The 21,270-nt window shown below is 39.7% G+C and overlaps 1 protein-coding gene across 1 annotated transcript in view; it reads left to right on the top strand.

The window, feature by feature from the left end:
• BARD1 (BRCA1 associated RING domain 1) overlaps positions 1–21,270 on the top strand; it is an 82,758-nt gene that overhangs the window by 14,895 nt on the left and 46,593 nt on the right. Inside the window, exon 3 of the mRNA XM_082631272.1 lies at positions 428–576. Within this exon, the coding sequence (XP_082487398.1) occupies positions 428–576 (149 nt within the window). The remainder of the gene's footprint in view (positions 1–427; positions 577–21,270) is intronic.

Consider the following 21,270-nt stretch of genomic DNA (forward strand, 5'->3'; position numbering starts at 1 on the left):
TCCCCATTTCTTTGCAGTAATTTTAGTTATCTCCATGAAGCACAGTGTTAGGTTTAGAGTAGGAAAGGTTAAGATGCATGGCTTACGTGCATTAGGTACTAAATATTTTTTTAATATCTCCCTCTCTACTCTCTTTAGAAACTATAGATTTATTTGCAGGGAAAAATCATGCAGACTATTGTCTGGCCAAGTGTAGTCTCTACATAGCAAATTACATAAGCAACTTTAGATTTAGATAGGGTATGTGTGTGTTTGTGTGTCAGTGTCATACTCTTTCAAAAACACTGTTTTAACTAATATTTTATAATTGACCATTGTTTATTAGAACAGCCTCTGCTTCATTTACTTCAGTTCAAACTGTTCATTTTTTTCAATTCAGATCCTGCTGAATGTATTGATATCTATATATTTTTTGATCCTTTTTAAGTAATTGTGTAAGTGACTGCATTGGAACCGCATGTCCAGTGTGTTACACCCCAGCCTGGATACAAGATGTGAAGATAAATAGACAGTTGGACAGCATGATCCAGCTTTGTAGTAAGCTTCGAAATTTGCTACATGACACTGATTTTTCAGGTGAGAAATTTCACTGTCTCTCTTAGTTAAATAACTGATAAATTCATATTGATTTTATAAAGTATGTAAAATATGAATGACATATTTCAGATGTTAAGATTTATAGTGTTAGGAATCATTTTGAGAGGTGACAGAGGTAATTAGGTCTGACTTCCTTATTTTATAGATGAGAAACCAGGGTCCAGAGAGATTAAATGATCTTGCCTGAAGTCACACATGCAGTTAGTACCAGGAGCAGGAGAAATAGAGCCCGTTTCTTCTGATTGTCAGTCCAGAGACTTTTTTACCACCTATACTACCTGCTTTTTACAGTTATAATGATTTCTGTATAATATATATGGAATAGTGATTTTTGTCCTTAAACTCAGTTAACTATTATTTCACAAGATAGAATACAACCTTTTGGGTATCACTTTTCTACAAATTAGTTAGATTAATTTTGCACATTTTTTTTTTTTTTGTGTGGTACGCGGGCCTTTCACTGCTGTGGCCTCTCCCGTTGCAGAGCACAGGCTCCGGACACGCAGGCTCCGGACGCACAGGCTCCGCGGCCATGGCTCACGGGCCCAGCCACTCCGCAGCATGTGGGATCCTCCCGGACCAGGGCACGAACCCATGTCCCCTGCATCGGCAGGCGGACTCTCAACCACTGCGCCACCAGGGAAGCCCAATTTTGCACATTTTTGAAAGAGCAAAAATCTAACATCCATTTTCTTTTCTATTTAAATGGAGGTTAATGTTTTTCAAATTGTTCATACACTCTGTGTGTTAACTATATATTTTCCCATTGTGCTTTCCACTGAGAACTAATTAGCTGTGGAAAGCAAGTAAAGTGTTTTTGAATCTTCATAATCAGATTGAAATTGTCTTTTTATTGACCAGATAACATCATTTTAGCTTGTGTTTATGGGAGAACCTTTTCTTGACTGGCAGGATGCCATGAATGATTGATAAAGCTCATATAAAATGGTTGAATTTCTGTTTTGAAAACTTTTGATCTTAGTTTTCCAACATGATGTGTTATTGTCAGCTACTAAAGGTGAAGTTGATTGGGCAAAATAAAGAAGTAACGCAACTACTTTGAGTCTTATTGACCAGGTCCATATTTCTGAGAAGAATTTAAATCACAGTTTACCTAAGAAAAGTTTTCTTCGTCTAGTTTTCTGATTTTTGTATTAGACTCCATCCTTTCATGACAAAATGTGCTATGGTGATAAAGTTTTACTGATTTTCAGATGTAATTATATATGCACATGTTTTGAAAAGTACCTTAAAAAAATAATATGTAGTAAACCTCTTTAAGAGCACAGTGAGGAAAAGTTTTATTAGTTCATCTGTACTGTTTTCCTTCTTTATCAAAGATAGTGCTGACAGTGTTTTATTTTCTGTTTAAAACAGATTTGTGTATGATCTGTTACCCCTCCCCCCACCCCCTTACCATTGATTAAAACAGGAGTTGTTAATTAAGAGTCCATGCATTTTTAGCAGTGTTGGGGCTTGGGGTGGGGGTGGGGGGGTGGCAGGGATTAGCAAGTCTCTTGAGTTAACTGTACAATATGAAAAATGTTCATGTCTATGTGAAAGTGGCTTTCCTCAGATTCTTAAAGATGTGTGGTCTGTTAGGAATGTTGGCCATGCATTGAAATTTGGGTGCTATCTGTATTTTGTCTGTGGCTGTCATGATGTTTGATTCTTCTTCAGTTGCTGTAGAGTAATATATTAGCTTGCTAGGGCTGCTGTAAGAAAGTACCACAGACTGGGTAGCTTATCAACAGAAATTTATTGTCTCACAGTTCTGAAGGCGAGAAGTTCTAAATCAAGGACTAGGTGAGTTTGGTTACTTTGAGGTCTGTGAGGGGGGGCGTGTATTCCAGGCCTCTCCTTGACTTGTAGAAGGCGGTCTTCATGTTCACATGGTGTTCTCCACGTATGCATGTTTGTGTCAAATTTCCCTTTTTTGTAGGGACACCATTCATATTGCATAGAGCCCCACTTTCCTCATCTTTACCAATTATATCTGCAATGACCCTGTTTCCAAATAAGGTTATGTTCTGAGGTAATGGCATTAGGACTTCAGTATATGAATTTTGGGAGGGACACAGTTTAACCCATAAACAAGTAATGTGACATTTTTAATGGTGATAATGGGGGAGCAGAATAACCTTCAGTGGGTTGATTGTAGTCAGTTATCGCATGCTGGGGTACTGCGTACCATGTGGTGCAAAGAATTAGATGACTTCTCAAGAAATTTTACTGTAGTTAGTGATGTTTGAATTATCAGTATGGTTTTCATATTTTGTGGACCATGGAATATGAAATGCCTTAATATTTCATCATTAAAAAAGATATTTAGGAAAATTGCTGAGTTGAGAACAAGTTTTTGTGTGGGACCTGAGGCCTTTTGGAATTCTGTCTTTCTCAGAGGAGAGGTGGAGTTTGGGGAGAGAATTATGGTGATTCACTTTCCAAAGGCCATTTTGTGTTCATTTTCCTTATTATAATGACTAATAATTACATTAGTCATTACCAGACTTTAGCTGTGCTGGCTTTAATAGTTTACTTATTTTAAGATGAATTGAAATTTCACTGATTGCCTAACCTATAATCAGAATTTTAGGATCTTTATTCTGTAGGTGAGGAAATTGAGGGCCTAGTTTAAGCAGAGTGGTCATGCTGTCAGTTTCTTGCTTATTGTTTTATCATTTAACACGGTGCTTTTGTTAGAAGTGTGGGCATTTGTTTTATTTGTTGAATTGTGTTGGAGAAAAATTGGCAGTGTTAAGACTAATTCATATCCTAGAGACTAGACTTAGTTAAAACAATTTTAAAACAAACTCTTAGGTTTTGGTTTCAATAATCCATTTTATAATGGTGACATCCTCCTTTGCTACATTTAGAGAAGATGAAATAAGTCTAGAGTATAAACATATACTTTTCTATCTGGATCTGTAATTTCCATGGTACAAAGCGTTTTCTACTTATTGTAAGTTGCATTGTTATCAACTTTTCCTCCTAAGGTCCCCCAAAACAAATTTAGCCTTGAAGGGCATTTGAGGTGTTTTCTTTGGGTATATCCCTTGGTTCCTTATAGTTTATCTATTCAATATATTTCATGTGTATATACCTTTATGTTAGTTTATTATCTAGCAAGTACTTCTAAAACTAAAGTATAAGGCAAACTAGATGAATACGTACAGGGAACTAATAGTTGGGGACGAATAATGGTTGATCCTCTTTATAATGAGGAAATTGGAAAATAATATCATTATAAAATAAAGGTATTATATTAAGTGATTCCTGAGCTCTAGCTCCAAAATCATACGGTTCTGTTAAATAGTCAAGTGCTGAAGATGATGAATTAAGTGGAATGGTTGGACATCTCCCACATTTTCTATATTTATTTTTTTAAACCTGTAGTTCACAATTCATCTTCCAAATGAACCTTGTTACTTTCATTTACTATAAAATATATAATTACTATAATTAAGATGGGTAATTAGGAAGACCTTGTTAAATCGTGGACATAGTATATAGTATACTGGAGATAAAGAAGCTTGATTTACAGTAATACTTCCTCAAATGAACTTCTAAATACTTGAAGAAATTTTTGAAGAAATTTTTCCTGGTTCAGTGTACTTTAAAGAGAACAGGTTGTCTGTCATAAATTTTTCTGACAACCATTTATGGATAATTTTACCTTATTCTTTAAAACGTAGTCTGCTTTCTACCAGTGGCATTAAATTTAAAAGTTTTTATTTTCTCTTGCCCCCTATCATATTAAATCAGACCTTGCAGGTGCTGGTTAGGTTTTGTGAAGCAAGCATATGTTGGTGTTGGTGACATTAAAAAAAATGCTTTGATTATGCTTTCATAGGATCCCAACTTTCTGTTTTCTGGTTTGGGAGAGATCCTGGTCTTTCTGTAGCAAATTACATAGTGTTTCATATATGCTATGACTTTTTTATAATAGATGAAGATGAACATTTAAATAGCTGTGTCGCTGTTGTTTTGTTTTCAATAGAACTGAATACTTCTTAACTTACAAAATAATCATTCTTTAGTGAAGGCATTAATGTTGCACAGATGGTAGCAAAGTACTTTCCTTTGATTTTTAATAAGGGGCTAGTTTGTCAAAGAGTTTTCTCAACTTCTGTTGTGAAACCTATAATAGAGAATAATTGGAAAGGCACACAGTGTACATCATTATAATCCTTTGATGTAGATTAATGATAGCTAAATCACATTTTCTAATTGCCTCCCTTTTCTATAGTTTATTACGAAATTTTAAGGAAAACACTTGGCTAAGCAGCTCCTTAGCAACATGTGTGTGTCTGTTCCTCGATATTTTGTGGTGTACTCAGAAATATTTAAATTCAGAGAATAGAATTCTGTTAAAAATGTCATCATTAGGAAATTTACTATGTAGAGGAAGGACCAATATTTTTCTTCATGAAATGAGTATGATAATTTATCATGCTTAGAAGCATTCACCCGTAAAAACCGTTGTAGCTGTTAGTAGTATGATTTATGTTCCAGCAGTGGTGGTGATTTTGCTTTTTACAGTCTTAACTTAGTTATACTGTGTAAAATCCAGAACTTAAAATCATGCTTGCTGTAGTGGTTCTTGCTTAGTTAGGACAAGATGCATAATCAAAATCTTCTTAAGTAAATTTATTACAGGATGATTAGTGAGTTTATTGTGTACAATGTAAACTCCATAAATATATGCTCTCTGCACTTACTCCTTTATAAGTTAGGAAATGTGTGCTCCTGAGCTTGAAGTTTTGTTGTCTTTTTAGATTTAGATTTTTTAGTTGATTGAGTGTGTTGTTACTACCTACAAGCCTTCATTTTCCTTTAAAATGCCTAATTCTACATTTTGGAAGTTTTGTAAGTGTTGAGGACTTCAGAATTTGACATTGTTTTTAATTGAAAATGTCATCAGCTATGTTTAATAATAAATTTAAAAAAATCAAGTACGAGTTTTTACAGACTACCAGAGGATTAACCTTTAAGTCTTTGTAATCCTGAGTCTTTCTTAAAAAGTAATCTTGATAACATTTCATTTTGACCTTTTCTCTAGTCTCGAGATTATGTCGGAAAGGACTTGGTTTTGAAATCTACTTGTCACTGCAGAGAAAAGACCTTGTTGAATTTAGACATAAAGTCTGTGTGAATGGATCCTCATTCTGATTGTTTTTATTTCCAAGATCCTGTCCTAACAATACTTTTCTGAGCAGGTGATGTTCAGTTCGGATGTAAAAGGGTGTCAGAGGGTCTGCTCTTATTCGGATACCCACTCCTCCTTCCAGCTGGGTTTATCATTTACTGACTTTTCAGTGCAGTGCTTTCCTTTTCCATTTCCAGGAGGGAAGGGATAGTTTCTTTGGAGTGGAGTGGAGTTTGACTGAATTCTTTTGCTTGGCAGGGATCATATCTCTGAAATTTCTGCAGAGATAAATGCTAATTGTTTTTCAGAATCCACTGTTTCATTTTTTCTTGTCTGTTTAAAGTGCTGTCTTTTACTTGGCAGATCTATTTATAAAGATAGGACTTTTGGGCTTCCCTGGTGGCGCAGTGGTTGAGAGTCCGCCTGCCGATGCAGGGGACACAGGTTCGTGCCCTGCTCCAGGAAGATCCCACATGCCGCAGAGCGGCTGGGCCTGTGAGCTATGGCCGCTGAGCCTGCGCGTCCGGAGCCTGTGCTCCGCAACCGGAGAGGCCACAACAGTGAGAGGCCCGCGTACAGCAAAAAAAAAAAAAAAAAAAAACACCAAAAAAATAGATAGGACTTTTGTACTTAAGAAACATGAGGTGAAAGAATAGGCAAAAGAGATTTTGAACTTTAGAGAAGATCTGAGATTTTAGTTTATTAATCCTCTTGTGTATTAATAATTTTAAACTGATAAAATAAAGTGTTCTGTGTGAATAATGAATATCTAAAAGGAATTCAAAAAATATTTCATAACTTCCTTTTCTTTTGCTAATATTTTAAGACATGAGAAATGTTGAAATGTATTCCCAGAAACAATAAGAAAAATGAAATTAAAATTATGTTGTCTCTTTTAACTATGAAAGCTTGGTAGGAAGAGCACACTTGACAATTTTATACAACACTGTAGTAATGTCAGACACGCTTATTCCCTACACAGTGGCTGTTACCAGTCCTTAGGCGAAAGATGCACCGGTGGCTGTTGGTTTTCTTCTTAAAGTAACTTAGTGTTAGAACTTGGTTCATTAAAGTTTTTCTCTTGATTCCATAATGTAAGAAAACTGTTATACAGAGTTCTCTTCAGCTTGAATGAGGAGTGACCTCTCAGGAGAAAAACATGATTCAAATAATGTCCTTTTTCCTTCTTTTTTAAAAAATAAGACAAATAAAACATATGTCAGTTGCCCTAGTTGGTTATAGGAGATTCAGTCTGTGTTAATTTGGAGAATGAGTATCAGGCAATATGAAATTATTTGTTAGTCACTGTCAGTCCTGTCAGGTGGTGCTGGTCATGGTGATGGTGTTTTTTCTAGTTTCCCTGCCTTTCTGGTGTTCTTTTTTATACCTGAAATGGCCTCTTTTTTTTTTTTGCGGTACGCGGGCCTCTCACTGTTGTGGCCTCTCCCGTTGCGGAGCACAGGCTCCGGACGCGCAGGCTCAGCGGCCATGGCTCACGGGCCCAGCCGCTAAGCGGCATGTGGGATCTTCCCGGACCGGGGCACGAACCCGTGTCCCCTGCATTGGCAGGCGGACTCTCAACCACTGCGCCACCAGGGAAGCCCTGAAATGGCCTCTTGATAACCCAGTTTGTGTGGGGAGAAGAGCACTGGATTGGGGGTTAGGAGACTCCCTTCCTCTGCTTTTTGACTTTAATGCCTCATATTTAAAATGAGAGAATTGGACAGGTGATCCTCAAGATTTCTTCTAGCCCTTAAATTGAATTCTAACCTCCCTTGTATAAATACCTGTCAAGATTTAAGAGAGGATATCAGATAGGTTATTCATCAATTCATCAATGTTTTCTGAGCACGATTTATGTGCACACCTCTGTGCTGGGCTGACCTGGGTTTTACCTGCCTGTATGGGGTGAGAGAAGAGAATTTCAAGAGAATATTTTTTAAAGAAAAGTGAATGGGCTTAAAGGCAAAAACAAAGCAAGAGAACCTGAAGAGGGATCACTACCAGAATCAGAAAAGGGAAAACTGTACAGTTCATCACTGACTCTTTCTGGAGCATCTGTTAACAGGCAAGATCAGTAGGTCTGAAAAAATACAATACATACAGAGATTACACTATATGTGTGTAGAGAAAGGCTCACTTCTCCTTTGTGTCTCCTCTACTCACACTACTGTGTTACGTACAGTACTGTTTCACTTATGACACCAGATGTGTGGGTTTTCTACACATCATGCCATTCTGTGACATCAGCTGGGTGTCTACAGTTTACTCAATTCTGACACTGTCCACCTGGAGATAGTGTCAGATCTTACAGGTTAAGAGTCCCACAGGACAGCCCCCCCACCCACCCTGCCTCCACTCCCCCCTACCACCTCCACTCCCCCCTACCGCCTCCACTCCCCCCCACCGCCTCCACTCCCCCCACCCCAGGTGCCAGTCTCAAGTCCAGATTGTGCTTCTGAGCAACTGGCTATAGATTGGAAGCTCCCTTCAACTCCTCAGGTTTGAATAATTTGCTAGAGTGACTCACAGAATTCAGGAAAACATTTTACTTACCAGATTACTGGTTTATGATAAAAGGATATACCTCAGGAAAAGCCAGACAGAAGAGATGCATAGGGCTAGGTATGTTGAAGGGGTAAGGGGCTTCCATGCCCCCTCTGGGTGTGCCACTCTCCCAGCAGCTTCACACGTTCATCAACCTGGAAGCTCTCTAATCCTGTTTTGGGGGTTTTTAAATGGAGACTTCTTTACAGAGGTTTGATTGATTAAATCATTGGCCATTGGTGATTGGCTCAACCTCAATCCCTCCTCTCTTCCTGGAGGTCAGGGGGTGGGACTGAAAGTTCTAACCCTATAATCCAGGTTGGTTCCCTTGGCAACAAGCCCCCATCATTAGGGGCTTTCCAAAATTCACCTCATTAACATAAACTCAGGTGTGGTTGAAACGGGACTTGTTATGAATAATAAAAGACACCCATTTCACCTTTTTCATTGGCGCTATTTTGGGAACTGGGAACACAACTAAATATAAGAAAAGATGCCCCTGTGGTTCATCCAGGAAATTACAAGGGTTCTAGGAATTATGTGCCTGGGACAGTGGACAAAGACCAAATATATATTTCTTGTAAATCACAATATCACATACAGTGTGTACTTAGTGAAACTTTTGAATGTTTACTTAGTGAAAACATATGAATTCAAATGCCAACTCTATCACCAATTAGGTATATAACTTCATGCAAGTTTTATTTTCTATTTGTTTAATTTACCTAAGAAATATAAGAGAACATTCTCTTAGCAACTGATTAAGCAATATAAAAGTGTGTAAGGTGTGCAAGTCTCCCCAACCAAAAAACACAAAATCTTTTTCAGAGGTACTGTTTTCATTGTTTAACCTTCCTAGTCTTTCTTTTATGAATTTATGAAAATATTTGGACATAAACACAATAGAATTTTTAAAATGTAAATAGGGTTATGCTACACTTAAAGTGTCTTGAGGATGTTTGCATGTTAATTGACATGTATCACAGCTACATAAGATTTTGTAATATAAATGCTCCGTAGTTAACTGATTTCCAATTGATGAACAATAGTTAACTGATTTCCAGTGAGTGAACACTGACTTTTTTCCTAATTTGGGCTATTACAAATATGGCTGCAATTAACACACATCTATGTTTTCAGGCACATGTATGAATATTTTGTATATTTTGTAAGATAGGTTACTGGAGGTAACGTTGCTTTGTGAAAGAGCATGTGCATGTAAAATTTGCAAATATTTTATCACATTGCCCCTGAAATTCCTCAGTGCAGTGCTGCATCTTTGATGATACTTGGCAAAGGGCCTATCATGGCTTCCTGCACGTACAGGGGGTTGTGATATAGGAGAGGAGCTCTGAGCTTTGGGGAACTGACTGTTTTTATAGTAAGCAGAAGAAATAGGCGTGCTTTTTTTCCCCTGGGGAGACACTACTGCATCCCTCACGGTGGCTTGCTGCAAACACAGCCCTGAGAAATGGCCTAGGTAAAAAGCAGCCAGGGCCTTGCCTTCTTGGTACATCCTGCAAGAGTGTGTAGGGATGTTTAGGAGCCCGGGCGGCCTGTCTCTTCCAGCATCAGTGTTTTTTCTCTAGGTGCCTTCAGTGGTGTAAGCCAGAAACATGAATTGTTTTTGTCACCTTCTCCTTTATTCATTTCATCACCAAATCCTGTAAATCTTATCTCCTAAATATTTTTCAAATAATTCTACTTCTTTCTTTTTCTACTATCACCTCCCCAGGCTGTCATCTTCTACTTAGACTCCTGTTTCGGCCTCTTAATGATTATTCTTGCATCCACTCTTGCCTTCTTCCGACCTGTTCTCCCACACTCAAGCCAAGAGGGATCTTTTAAAAACACAGGTGTAGTCATGCCACCTGATTCATATAAAGCAATTTATTGACTTTGTATTACTCTTAGCATAGGTATCGAAGTCTTTAACATTGCCAGCAAGAATCTGCACGGTCTGGCTATTGCTTTATAGTCTTCATCTTTAAACCACTTTATTCCTTGGTCTCTCTGCAAGGCAAGTATACTGGTTGTCTTTTAGTTACTGAAATATATCATACGCCCTCTTGCTACTGGGCTCTAAGCATTTTATCATCTCTCCCCTGCCTATTTGTTTAGTTAATTAGTAGCCTTTTAGGTTTTGTATTTTACCATTTCTACTGCTACAGTGCTTGTCAGAGCCACTGTGATCTTTCTAGTGGATGATAGCTATGTAATTGGTCACTGTGTCCATTCTTTTCTTCTAAAGTTCCTTCTCAATAGCAGCCAGAGTGGTCATTCTAAAGCATAAAACATTATTCTCCCTGAATTGAGTCTGAATGAGATCCAGCTTGCTTTAGCTGAATTATATGATCCCATTAATTTCATTTATTTAGCAGGAGGTATTAATTGAACATCTACTATGTGTTAGACATTGAGTAGGCACTGGGGAATGGCAGGGTAGAGGTATAAACTTCTGCCTTCCTAGAGCTTATATTCTGATAGGATGAGACACACAAGACGCAAAAAGAGGTGTAAAATAAGTAGGAGGTGAGAATTTGTAAATTTAAATAGAGTGTCAGGGATGATCTCACAAAAAATGTGACATTTGAGCAGTGACCTGTAGTTGGTGAGAGAGTGAGCCATGCAGATATTTGGGGAAGAGGTCTCCAGGCAAAGGGTCAGCAAATGTGAAGGCTTTGAGGCAGAAGCATACATACCTCTTGTGTTTGAGGAACAACAGGGAGGCCCAGTGGGTGGAATGGTGAGGAAGGAAAGAACAGGAGGTAAGATCAGGAAGGAAATGGAGGGTCTGGTTATTTCTGGCCTTTTAGACTAAAATTGTGGCTTTTATTAAGAGTCAGCTGGACAGTCTTTGGTGGCTTTTAGTGACAGGATCTGACGAGTTATAAAAGGACCACTGACTGCTGTGTTGAGAATTGACTTAGAGCGGAGGAGACAAAGACATCGTCAGGGAGAGGACAAAGGAGGGTGGGGCAGTAATCTAGTGAGACAGTATGGTACCGTGGTGGTAAGAGTGGAGGTGCAGAAAGTAGTCAGAGTTTGGATGTATTTTTCAGGTAGAACTGGTAGAACTTGCAGTTTGTATATGGGATGTGAGAGAGAGAACAGAGACAAGTTTGACTCTTAAGGGTTTTGTCCTAAGGCAGCCGGACTGATGGATGTGCCATTTAATGAGATGGGAAAATTGTAGGAGGAGCAGGTTTGGGAGGATGTGGACCAGGAGCCCAGTTCTGGTCATGCTTGGTGTGAGATACTTACTAGGAGTAGACGTGCAGGTAGAGTCGTTAAGTAGGCAGTTGAGTAGCGGAGCCTGGAGTCCAGGGGAGGGGTCTGGGCTGCACTTACACATTTGGAGTTGCCAGTGTATACACAAAGAACTGCGTGTATGTTATATATATATGTGTGATTATTAAGGGAGAGACTGCAGATAAAGTCCTGATCCCTCCCACCTCAGAAGTGAGCGGAATGAGGAGTACCAGCAAAAAAACCCGAGACTGAGCTTTTTTTTTTTTTTTTTTTTTTTTTTCTTATGATTCAGTGCCCATTTTATTACACAGCTTAACAGACATTAAACATCTTGGAATTTATGCCATTACAAACAATATGGATATTTACTTTGATAGTAAAAGTATCAAAGAGGTTTGAAGACTCTTTGGAGTTTTCCAGCAATCCGAAATCCTAAAACTCTGACACTCAGATTGAAATATTTTCTTTTTTCTTTTTTTTTTTTTTTGATTTTTTTTTTTTTAATTTTTTGCCTTATAACAAATTTAATCAGTTATACATATACATATGTTTCCATATCCCCTCCCTTTTGCGTCTCCCTCCCACCCTCCCTATCCCACCCCTCCAGGCGGTCACAAAGCACCAAGCTGATCTCCCTGTGCTATGCGGCTGCTTCCCACTAGCTATCTACCTTACGTTTGGTAGTGTATATATGTCCATGCCGCTCTTTCACTTTGTCACAGCTTGCCCTTCCCCCTCCCCATATCCTCAAGTCCATTCTCTAGTAGGTCTGTGTCTTTATTCCTGTCTTACCCCTATGTTCTTCATGACATTTTTTTTTTCTTAAATTCCATATATATGTGTTAGCATACAGTATTTGTCTTTCTCTTTCTGACTTACTTCACTCTGTATGACAGACTCTAGGTCTATCCACCTCATTACAAATAGCTCAGTTTCGTTTCTTTTTATGGCTGAGTAATATTCCATTGTATATATGTGCCACATCTTCTTTATCCATTCATCCGATGATGGACACTTAGGTTGTTTCCATCTCCGGGCTATTGTAAATAGGGCTGCTATGAACATTTTGGTACATGTCTCTTTTTGAATTATGGTTTTCTCGGGGTATATGCCCAGTAGTGGGATTGCTGGGTCATATGGTAGTTCTATTTGTAGTGTTTTAAGGAACCTCCATACCGTTCTCCATAGCGGCTGTACCAATTCACATTCCCACCAGCAGTGCAAGAGTGTTCCCTTTTTTCCACACCCTCTCCAGCATTTATTGTGTCTAGATTTTTTGATGATGGCCATTCTGACTGGTGTGAGATGATATCTCATTGTAGTTTTGATTTGCATTTCTCTAATGAGTAAAGATGTTGAGCATCCTTTCATGTGTTTGTTGGCAGTCTGTATATCTTCTGTGGAGAAATGTCTATTTAGGTCTTCTGCCCATTTTTGGATTGGGTTGTTTGTTTTTTTGCTATTGAGCTGCATGAGCTGTTTATAAATTTTGGAGATTAATCCTTTGTCAGTTGCTTCATTTGCAAATATTTTCTCCCATTCTGAGGGTTGTCTTTTGGTCTTGTTTATGGTTTCCTTTGCTGTGCAAAAGCTTTTAAGTTTCATTAGGTCCCATGTGTTTATTTTTGTCTTTATTTCCATTTCTCTAGGAGGTGGGTCAAAAAGGATCTTGCTGTGATTTATGTCATAGAGTGTTCTGCCTATGTTTTCCTCTAAGAGTTTGATAGTGTCTGGCCTTACATTTAGGTCTTTAATCCATTTTGAGCTTATTTTTGTGTATGGTGTTAGGGAGTGATCTAATCTCATACTTTTACATGTCCCTATCCAGTTTTCCCAGCACCACTTATTGAAGAGACTGTCCTTTCTCCACTGTACATTCCTGCCTCCTTTATCAAAGATAAGGTGACCATATGTCCATGGGTTTAACTCTGGGCTTTCTATCCTGTTCCATTGATCTATCTTTCTGTTTTTGTGCCAGTACCATACTGTCTTGATTACTGTAGCTTTGTAGTATAGTCTGAAGTCAGGGAGCCTGATTCCTCCAGCTCCATTTTTCGTTCTCAAGATTGCTTTGGCTATTCGGGGTCTTTTGTGTTTCCATACAAATTGTGAAATTTTTTGTTCTAGTTCTGTGAAAAATGCCAGTGGTAGTTTGATAGGGATTGCATTGAATCTGTAGATTGCTTTGGGTAGTAGAGTCATTTTCACAATGTTGATTCTTCCAATCCAAGAACATGGTATATCTCTCCATCTATTTGTATCATCTTTAATTTCTTTCATCAGTGTCTTATAATTTTCTGCATACAGGTCTTTTGTCTCCTTAGGTAGGTTTATTCCTAGATATTTTATTCTTTTTGTTGCAATGGTAAATGGGAGTGTTTCCTTGATTTCACTTTCAGATTTTTCATCATTAGTATATAGGAATGCCAGAGATTTCTGTGCATTAATTTTGTATCCTGCAACTTGACCAAATTCATTGATTAACTCTAGTAGTTTTCTGGTAGCATCTTTAGGATTCTCTATGTATAGTATCATGTCATCTGCAAACAGTGACAGCTTTACTTCTTCTTTTCCGATTTGGATTCCTTTTATTTCCTTTTCTTCTCTGATTGCTGTGGCTAAAACTTCCAAAACTATGTTGAATAAGAGTGGTGAGAGTGGGCAACCTTGTCTTGTTCCTGATCTTAGTGGAAATGGTTTCAGTTTTTCACCATTGAGGACGATGCTGGCTGTGGGTTTGTCATATATGGCCTTTATTATGTTGAGGAAAGTTCCCTCTATGCCTAATTTCTGCAGGGTTTTTATCATAAATGGGTGTTGAATTTTGTCGAAAGCTTTCTCTGCATCTATTGAGATGATCATATGGTTTTTCTCCTTCAATTTGTTAATATGGTGTATCACGTTGATTGATTTGCGTATATTGAAGAATCCTTGCATTCCTGGAATAAACCCCACTTGATCATGGTGTATGATCCTTTTAATGTGCTGTTGGATTCTGTTTGCTAGTATTTTGTTGAGGATTTTTGCATCTATGTTCATCAGTGATATTGGCCTGTAGTTTTCTTTCTTTGTGACATCCTTGTCTGGTTTTGGTATCAAGGTGATGGTGGCCTCGTAGAATGAGTTTGGGAGTGTTCCTCCCTCTGCTATATTTTGGAAGAGTTTGAGAAGGATAGGTGTTAGCTCTTCTCTAAATGCTTGATAGAATTCGCCTGTGAAGCCATCTGGTCCTGGGCTTTTGTTTGTTGGAAGATTTTTTATCACGGTTTCAATTTCAGTGCTTGTGATTGGTCTGTTCATATTTTCTATTTCTTCCTGATTCAGTCTTGGCAGGTTGTGCATTTCTAAGAATTTGTCCATTTCTTCCAGGTTGTCCATTTTATTGGCATAGAGTTGCTTATAGTAATCTCTCATGATCTTTTGTATTTCTGCAGTGTCAGTTGTTACTTCTCCTTTTTCATTTCTAATTCTATTGATTTGAGTCTTCTCCCTTTTTTTCTTGATGAGTCTGGCTAATGGTTTATCAATTTTGTTTATCTTCTCAAAGAACCAGCTTTTAGTTTTATTGATCTTTGCTATCGTTTCCTTCATTTCTTTTTCATTTATTTCTGATCTGATTTTTATGATTTCTTTCCTTCTGCTAACTTTGGGATGTTTTTGTTCTTCTTTCTCTAATTGCTTTAGGTGCAAGGTTAGGTTGTTTATTCGAGATGTTTCCTGTTTCTTAAGGTGGGATTGTATTGCTATAAACTTCCCTCTTAGAACTGCTTTTGCTGCATCCCATAGGTTTTGGGTCGTCGTGTCTCCATTGTCATTTGTTTCTAGGTATTTTTTAATTTCCTCTTTGATTTCTTCAGTGACCACTTCGTTATTAAGTAGAGTATTGTTTATCCTCCATGTGTTTGTATTTTTTACAGCTCTTTTCCTGTAATTGATATCTAGTCTCATAGCATTGTGGTCGGAAAAGATACTTGATACAATTTCAATTTTCTTAAATTTACCAAGGCTTGATTTGTGACCCAAGATATGATCTATCCTGGAGAATGTTCCATGAGCACTTGAGAAAAATGTGTATTCTGTTGTTTTTGGATGGAATGTCCTATAAATATCAATTAAGTCCATCTTGTTTAATGTATCATTTAAAGCTTGTGTTTCCTTATTTATTTTCATTTTGGATGATCTGTCCATTGGTGAAAGTGGGGTGTTAAAGTCCCCTACTATGAGTGTGTTACTGTCGATTTCTCCTTTTATGGCTGTTAGTATTTGCCTTATGTATTGAGGTGCTCCTGTGTTTGGTGCATAAATATTTACAATTGTTATATCTTCTTCTTGGATCGATCCCTTGATCATTATGTAGTGTCCTTCTTTGTCTCTTCTAGTAGTCTTTACTTTAAAGTCTATTTTGTCTGATATGAGAATTGCTACTCCAGCTTTCTTTTGATTTCCATTTGCATGGAATATCTTTTTCCATCCCCTTACTTTCAGTCTGTATGTGTCTCTAGCTCTGAAGTGGGTCTCTTGTAGACAGCATATATATGGGTCTTGTTTTTGTATCCATTCAGCCAATCTGTGTCTTTTGGTGGGAGCATTTAGTCCATTTACATTTAAGGTAATTATTGATATGTATGTTCCTGTTCCCATTTTCTTAATTGTTTTGGGTTCGTTATTGTAGGTCTTTTACTTCTGTTGTGTTTCTTGCCTAGAGAAGTTCCTTTAGCATTTGTTGTAAAGCTGGTTTGGTGGTACTGAACTCTCTCAGCTTTTGCTTGTCTGTAAACGTTTTAATTTCTCCATCAAATCTGAATGAGATCCTTGCTGGGTACAGTAATCTTGGTTGCAGGTTTTTCTCCTTCATCACTTTAATTATGTCCTGCCACTCCCTTCTGGCTTGTAGAGTTTCTGCTGAGAGATCAGCTGTTATCCTGATGGGGATTCCCTTGTGTGTTATTTGTTGTTTTTGCCTTGCTGCTTTTAATATGATTTCTTTGTGTTTAATTTTTGACAGTTTGATTAATATGTGTCTTGGCGTATTTCTCCTTGGATTTATTCTGTATGGGACTCTCTGTGCCTCCTGGACTTGATTAACTATTTCCTTTCCCATATTAGGGAAGTTTTCAACTATAATCTCTTCAAATATTTTCTCAGTCCCTTTCTTTTTCTCTTCTTCTTCTGGAACCCCTATAATTCGAATGTTGGTGCGTTTAATGTTGTCCCAGAGGTCTCTGAGACTGTCCTCTGTTCGTTTCATTCTTTTTTCTTTATTTTGCTCTGCAGCAGTTATTTCCACTATTTTATCTTCCACCTCACTTATCCGTTCTTCTGCCTCAGTTATTCTGCTATTGATCCCATCTAGAGTATTTTTTATTTCATGTATTGTGTTTTTAATCGATGCTTGATTCATCTTTAGTTCTTCTAGGTCCTTGTTAACTGTTTCTTGCATTTTGTCTATTCTATTTCCAAGATTTTGGATCTGGGAAATAGAATCTTGGATCATCTTTACCATCATTATTCTGAATTCTTTTTCAGGTAGACTGCCTATTACCTCTTCATTTGTTAGATCTGGTGGGTTTTTATCTTGCTCCTTCTCCTGCTGTGTGTTTTTCTGTCTTCTCATTTTGCTTATGTTACTGTGTTTGGGGTCTCCTTTTTGCAGGCTGCAGGTTCGTAGTTCCCGTTGTTTTTGGTGTTTGTCCCCCGTGGCTAAGGTTGGTTTAGTGGGTTGTGTAGGCTTCCTGGTGGAGGGGACTAGTGCCTGTGTTCTGGTGGATGAGGCTGGATCTTGTCTTTCTGGTGGGCAGGTCCACGTCTGGTGGTGTGTTTTGAGGTGTCTGCAGACTTTTTATGAGTTTAGGCCACCTCTCTGCTAATGGGTGGCGTTGTGTTCCTGTCTTGCTAGTTGTTTGGCTTAGGGTGTCCAGCACTGTAGCTTGCTGGTCGTTGAGTGAAGCTGGGTGCTGGTGTTGAGATGGAGATCTCTGGAAGATTTTTGCCGTTTGATATTATGTGGAGCTGGGAGGTCTCTTGTGGACCAGTGTCCTGAAGTTGGCTCTCCCACCTCAGAGGCACAGCACTAACTCCGGGCTCCTCAATTTGGGATGATGTGTTGTCTATTCATGTATTCCACAGATGCAGGGTACAACAAGTTGATTGTGGAGCTTTAATCCACTGCTTCTGAGGCTGCTGGGAGAGGTTTCCCTTTCTCTTCTTTGTTCTCACAGCTCCTGGGTCTCAGCTTTGGATTTGGCCCCGCCTCTGCGTGTAGGTCGCCGGAGGGCGTCTGTTCTTCGCTCAGGCAGGACAGGGTTAAAGGAGCAGCCTCTTCGGGGACTCTGGCTCACTCAGGCCGGGCGGGAGGGAGGGGCACGGAGTGCGGGGCGAGCCTGCAGCGGCAAAGGTCGGCGTGACGTTGCACCAGCCCGAGGCGCGCCGTGCGTTCTCCCAGGGAAGCCGCCCCTGGATCCCGGGACCCCGGCAGTGGTGGGCTGCACAGGCTCCCGGAAGGGCGGTGTGGGCAGTGACCTGCGCTCGCACACAGGCTTCTTGGCGGCGGCAGCAGCAGCCCCAGCGTCCCACGCCCGTCTCTGGGCTCCGCGCTTTCAGTCGCGACTCGCGCCCGTCTGTGGAGCCCTTTTAATCAGCGCTCTTAATCCCCTCTCCTCGCGCACCAGGAAACCAAGAGGGAAGAAAAAGTCTCTTGCCTCTTCGGCAGCTCCAGAGTTTTCCCGGACTCCCTCCCGGCTAGCTGTGGCACATTAGCCCCCTTCAGGCTGAGTTCTCGCCGCCAGCCCCAGTCCTCTCCCTGCGCTCTGACCGAAGCCCGAGCCTCAGCTTCCAGCGCTGCGCGCCCCGGCGGGCGAGCAGACAAGCCTCTCGGGCTGGTGAGTGCCGCTCGGCACTGATCCTCTGTGTGGGGATCTCTCCGCTTTGCCCTACCCAGGTATGTGGGGAGTTTCTTGCCTTTTGGGAGGTCTGGGGTCTTCTGCCAGCGTTCAGTAGGTGTTCTGTAGGAGTTGTTCCACGTATAGCTGTATTTCTGGTGTATCCGTGGGGAGGAAGGTGATCTCCGCGTCTTACTCTTCCGCCATCTTACCCGGAAGTCTCGAGACTGAGCTTTTTATAGAATGCTTCTGCTTACCTGCCTGACTTCATTTCCCTCCATTTTCTGCTCCTTCTCCAAGTTCCAGCCACAATAGCATGCTGTCCATTGAATATGCTAAACTTGTTCCCATCTTTGGACCTTGGCACTTACTCTGCCTTCTGCCTGGGAAACACTTGCCTAAATCCATAAGTGGCTGCTTTCCTCTTGTCATTTAGGTCTCAACTTAAAAGTGAGCTCCTCAGAGAGGCCTTTCTTCATGACCTTAGCTGAAGCAGCCAGGTGTTTGTGCAAAAGAGTGCTCACTCACAAAATGTCACACCTTGTCTACTTAGGGACAATGATTATTTTCTTTTTTAAAATTCTAACGAATCTTTGTGTTTTAATTCCTGATTATAAATACGTATTTTTTTAAAAAAAGTTTCTTATATAGTATATAATACATAACATTGTAAGTGTATAACTTGATGAATTTTCACAAACTGAACTTACCCAGAAGAATAAACAGTACTCTAGAAGCCCCTCTCATTGCCTGTTTCCAGTCACTGACTCCTTTCCCCATAGGGGTGATCACTGTTCTGACTTAACACGCTAGATTAGTTACAGCCGTTTCTATGTACTCTTTTTTTTTTTTCTTTTTTTGTGGTACACGGGCCTCTCACTGCCGTGGCCTCTCCCGCTGCGGAGCACAGGCTCCGGACGCGCAGGCTCAGCGGCCATGGCTCACGGGCCCAGCCGCTCCGTGGCATGTGGGATCCTCCCAGACCGGGGCACGAACCCATGTCCCCTGAACCGGCAGGCGGACTCTCAACCACCGCGCCACCAGGGAACCTCTCTATGTACTCTTATATCTGGCTTCTTTTGCTCAAGAGTATGTTTGGGGCTTCCCTGGTGGCGCGGTGGTTGAGAGTCCGCCTGCCGGTTCAGGGGACATGGGTTCGTGCCCCGGTCTGGGAGGATCCCACATGCCGCGGAGCGGCTGGGCCCGTGAGCCATGGCCGCTGAGCCTGCGCGTCCGGAGCCTGTGCTCCGCAGCGGGAGAGGCCACGGCAGTGAGAGGCCCGTGTACCACAAAAAAAGAAAAAAAAAAAAAAGGGTATGTTTGAGTGTATAGTTATAGTTCATTCATTCTTGTTAGTTTTTTGTTTATATAGCTCGAGGTTATATTAGATGGTACCTGAAGAGTTGTGACTATTACCTTTAATTCCCTAGATTCATTTTGTCTGAAGTTGAAATCAGAAATCAGGTAGTGTAGTCCTTTCAACTTTGTTCTTCTTCAGTGTTGTGTTGGCCATCCAGGTCTTTTGCTTTTCCACATTATAGTTACTTTGCTCTTCCATGTAAGTTTTAGGATTAGCTTGTCTATTATTTTTTTAAAAAACATACTGGAATTTTCTTGGGATTATGTTACAGTCTATAAATCTGTCTGGGAGAATTGACATCTTAATAATAATGAGTATTCCAGTTCATGAATCACGGTATGTCTTTCCAATTGTATAGGATTTCTTTCATACATATTGTTAATTTTCAGCAAGCAGAGCTTATACATATTTTGTTAGACTTGTACTTAAGTATTTTTTTTTTGGTACTATTATAAACAGTACCAGATTTTAAAAAAATTTCAGTTTACATGTTCATTGTTAGAATACAGAAATACAGTTGCAGTTGAACTTGGTACCTTGACCTTGTATTCTATGACCTTGTTACAGTCACCTGTTTTATTAATTTTTTTAAAAAGATTCTCTGGGATATTCTATATAGCCAATCAAGTCAGCTGTGAATAGATACAGTTTTATATCTTCCTTTACAATCTGTGTGCCTTTTATTATCTTTTTCTTACCTTGGTGTGCTATCCAGGACTTTCAGTATGACGTTGAATAGGGATGGTGAGAGCAGACATCTTCACCTTGTTCTTGATGACAGGAACAAGATAATAGGAACAAAACAGTAGTTCCAGTCTTTATTCATTAAGGATGGTACTAGCGGTGTGTATTTTTTTTTTTTTTGCGGTACGTGGGCCTCTCACTGTTGTGGCCTCTCCCGTTGCGGAGCACAGGCTCCAGACGCACAGGCTCAGCGGCCATGGCTCACGAGCCTAGCTGCTCCGCGGCATGTGGGATCCTGCCGGACCGGGGCATGAACCTGCATCCCCTGCATCGGCAGGTGGACTCTCAACCACTGCGCCACCAGGGAAGCCCTAGCGGTGTGTAGTTTTGTAGATGTCCTTTATCAGGTTGAAGAAGTTTCCTTTTATCCCTAATGCTGAACCTTTTGAATGGATGTTGGATTTTGCCAGATTTTTTTTTCTGTATCTGTTGAGAAAAGTCACATGGTTTTCTTTTAGTTGGTTGATACAGTGAATTATATTGATTGATTTTCAAAAGTCTTTTTTTTAAATTAAGCATCAGTTAATAAGTCTTAATTTTTTTTGACTACTTTGAATCTCATACCTGCCTATCAGTCCGTTTATTTATTTAGTATAGCTTTTCTCCATGGCTCTTATCACTACCATACAGCAGCCTGTATTTTCTACTTATTTATTTGTATATTTTGTCTTCCCCATGTTTCGTTCCCCGCTGTATTTCCAGCTACTAGAACATTGTCTGAAATAAAGTAGGATTCTGTAAAT

Source organism: Mesoplodon mirus (assembly GCF_964341445.2).
Source record: "Mesoplodon mirus genome assembly, chromosome: 8".
Classification (NCBI taxonomy): domain Eukaryota; kingdom Metazoa; phylum Chordata; class Mammalia; order Artiodactyla; family Ziphiidae; genus Mesoplodon; species Mesoplodon mirus.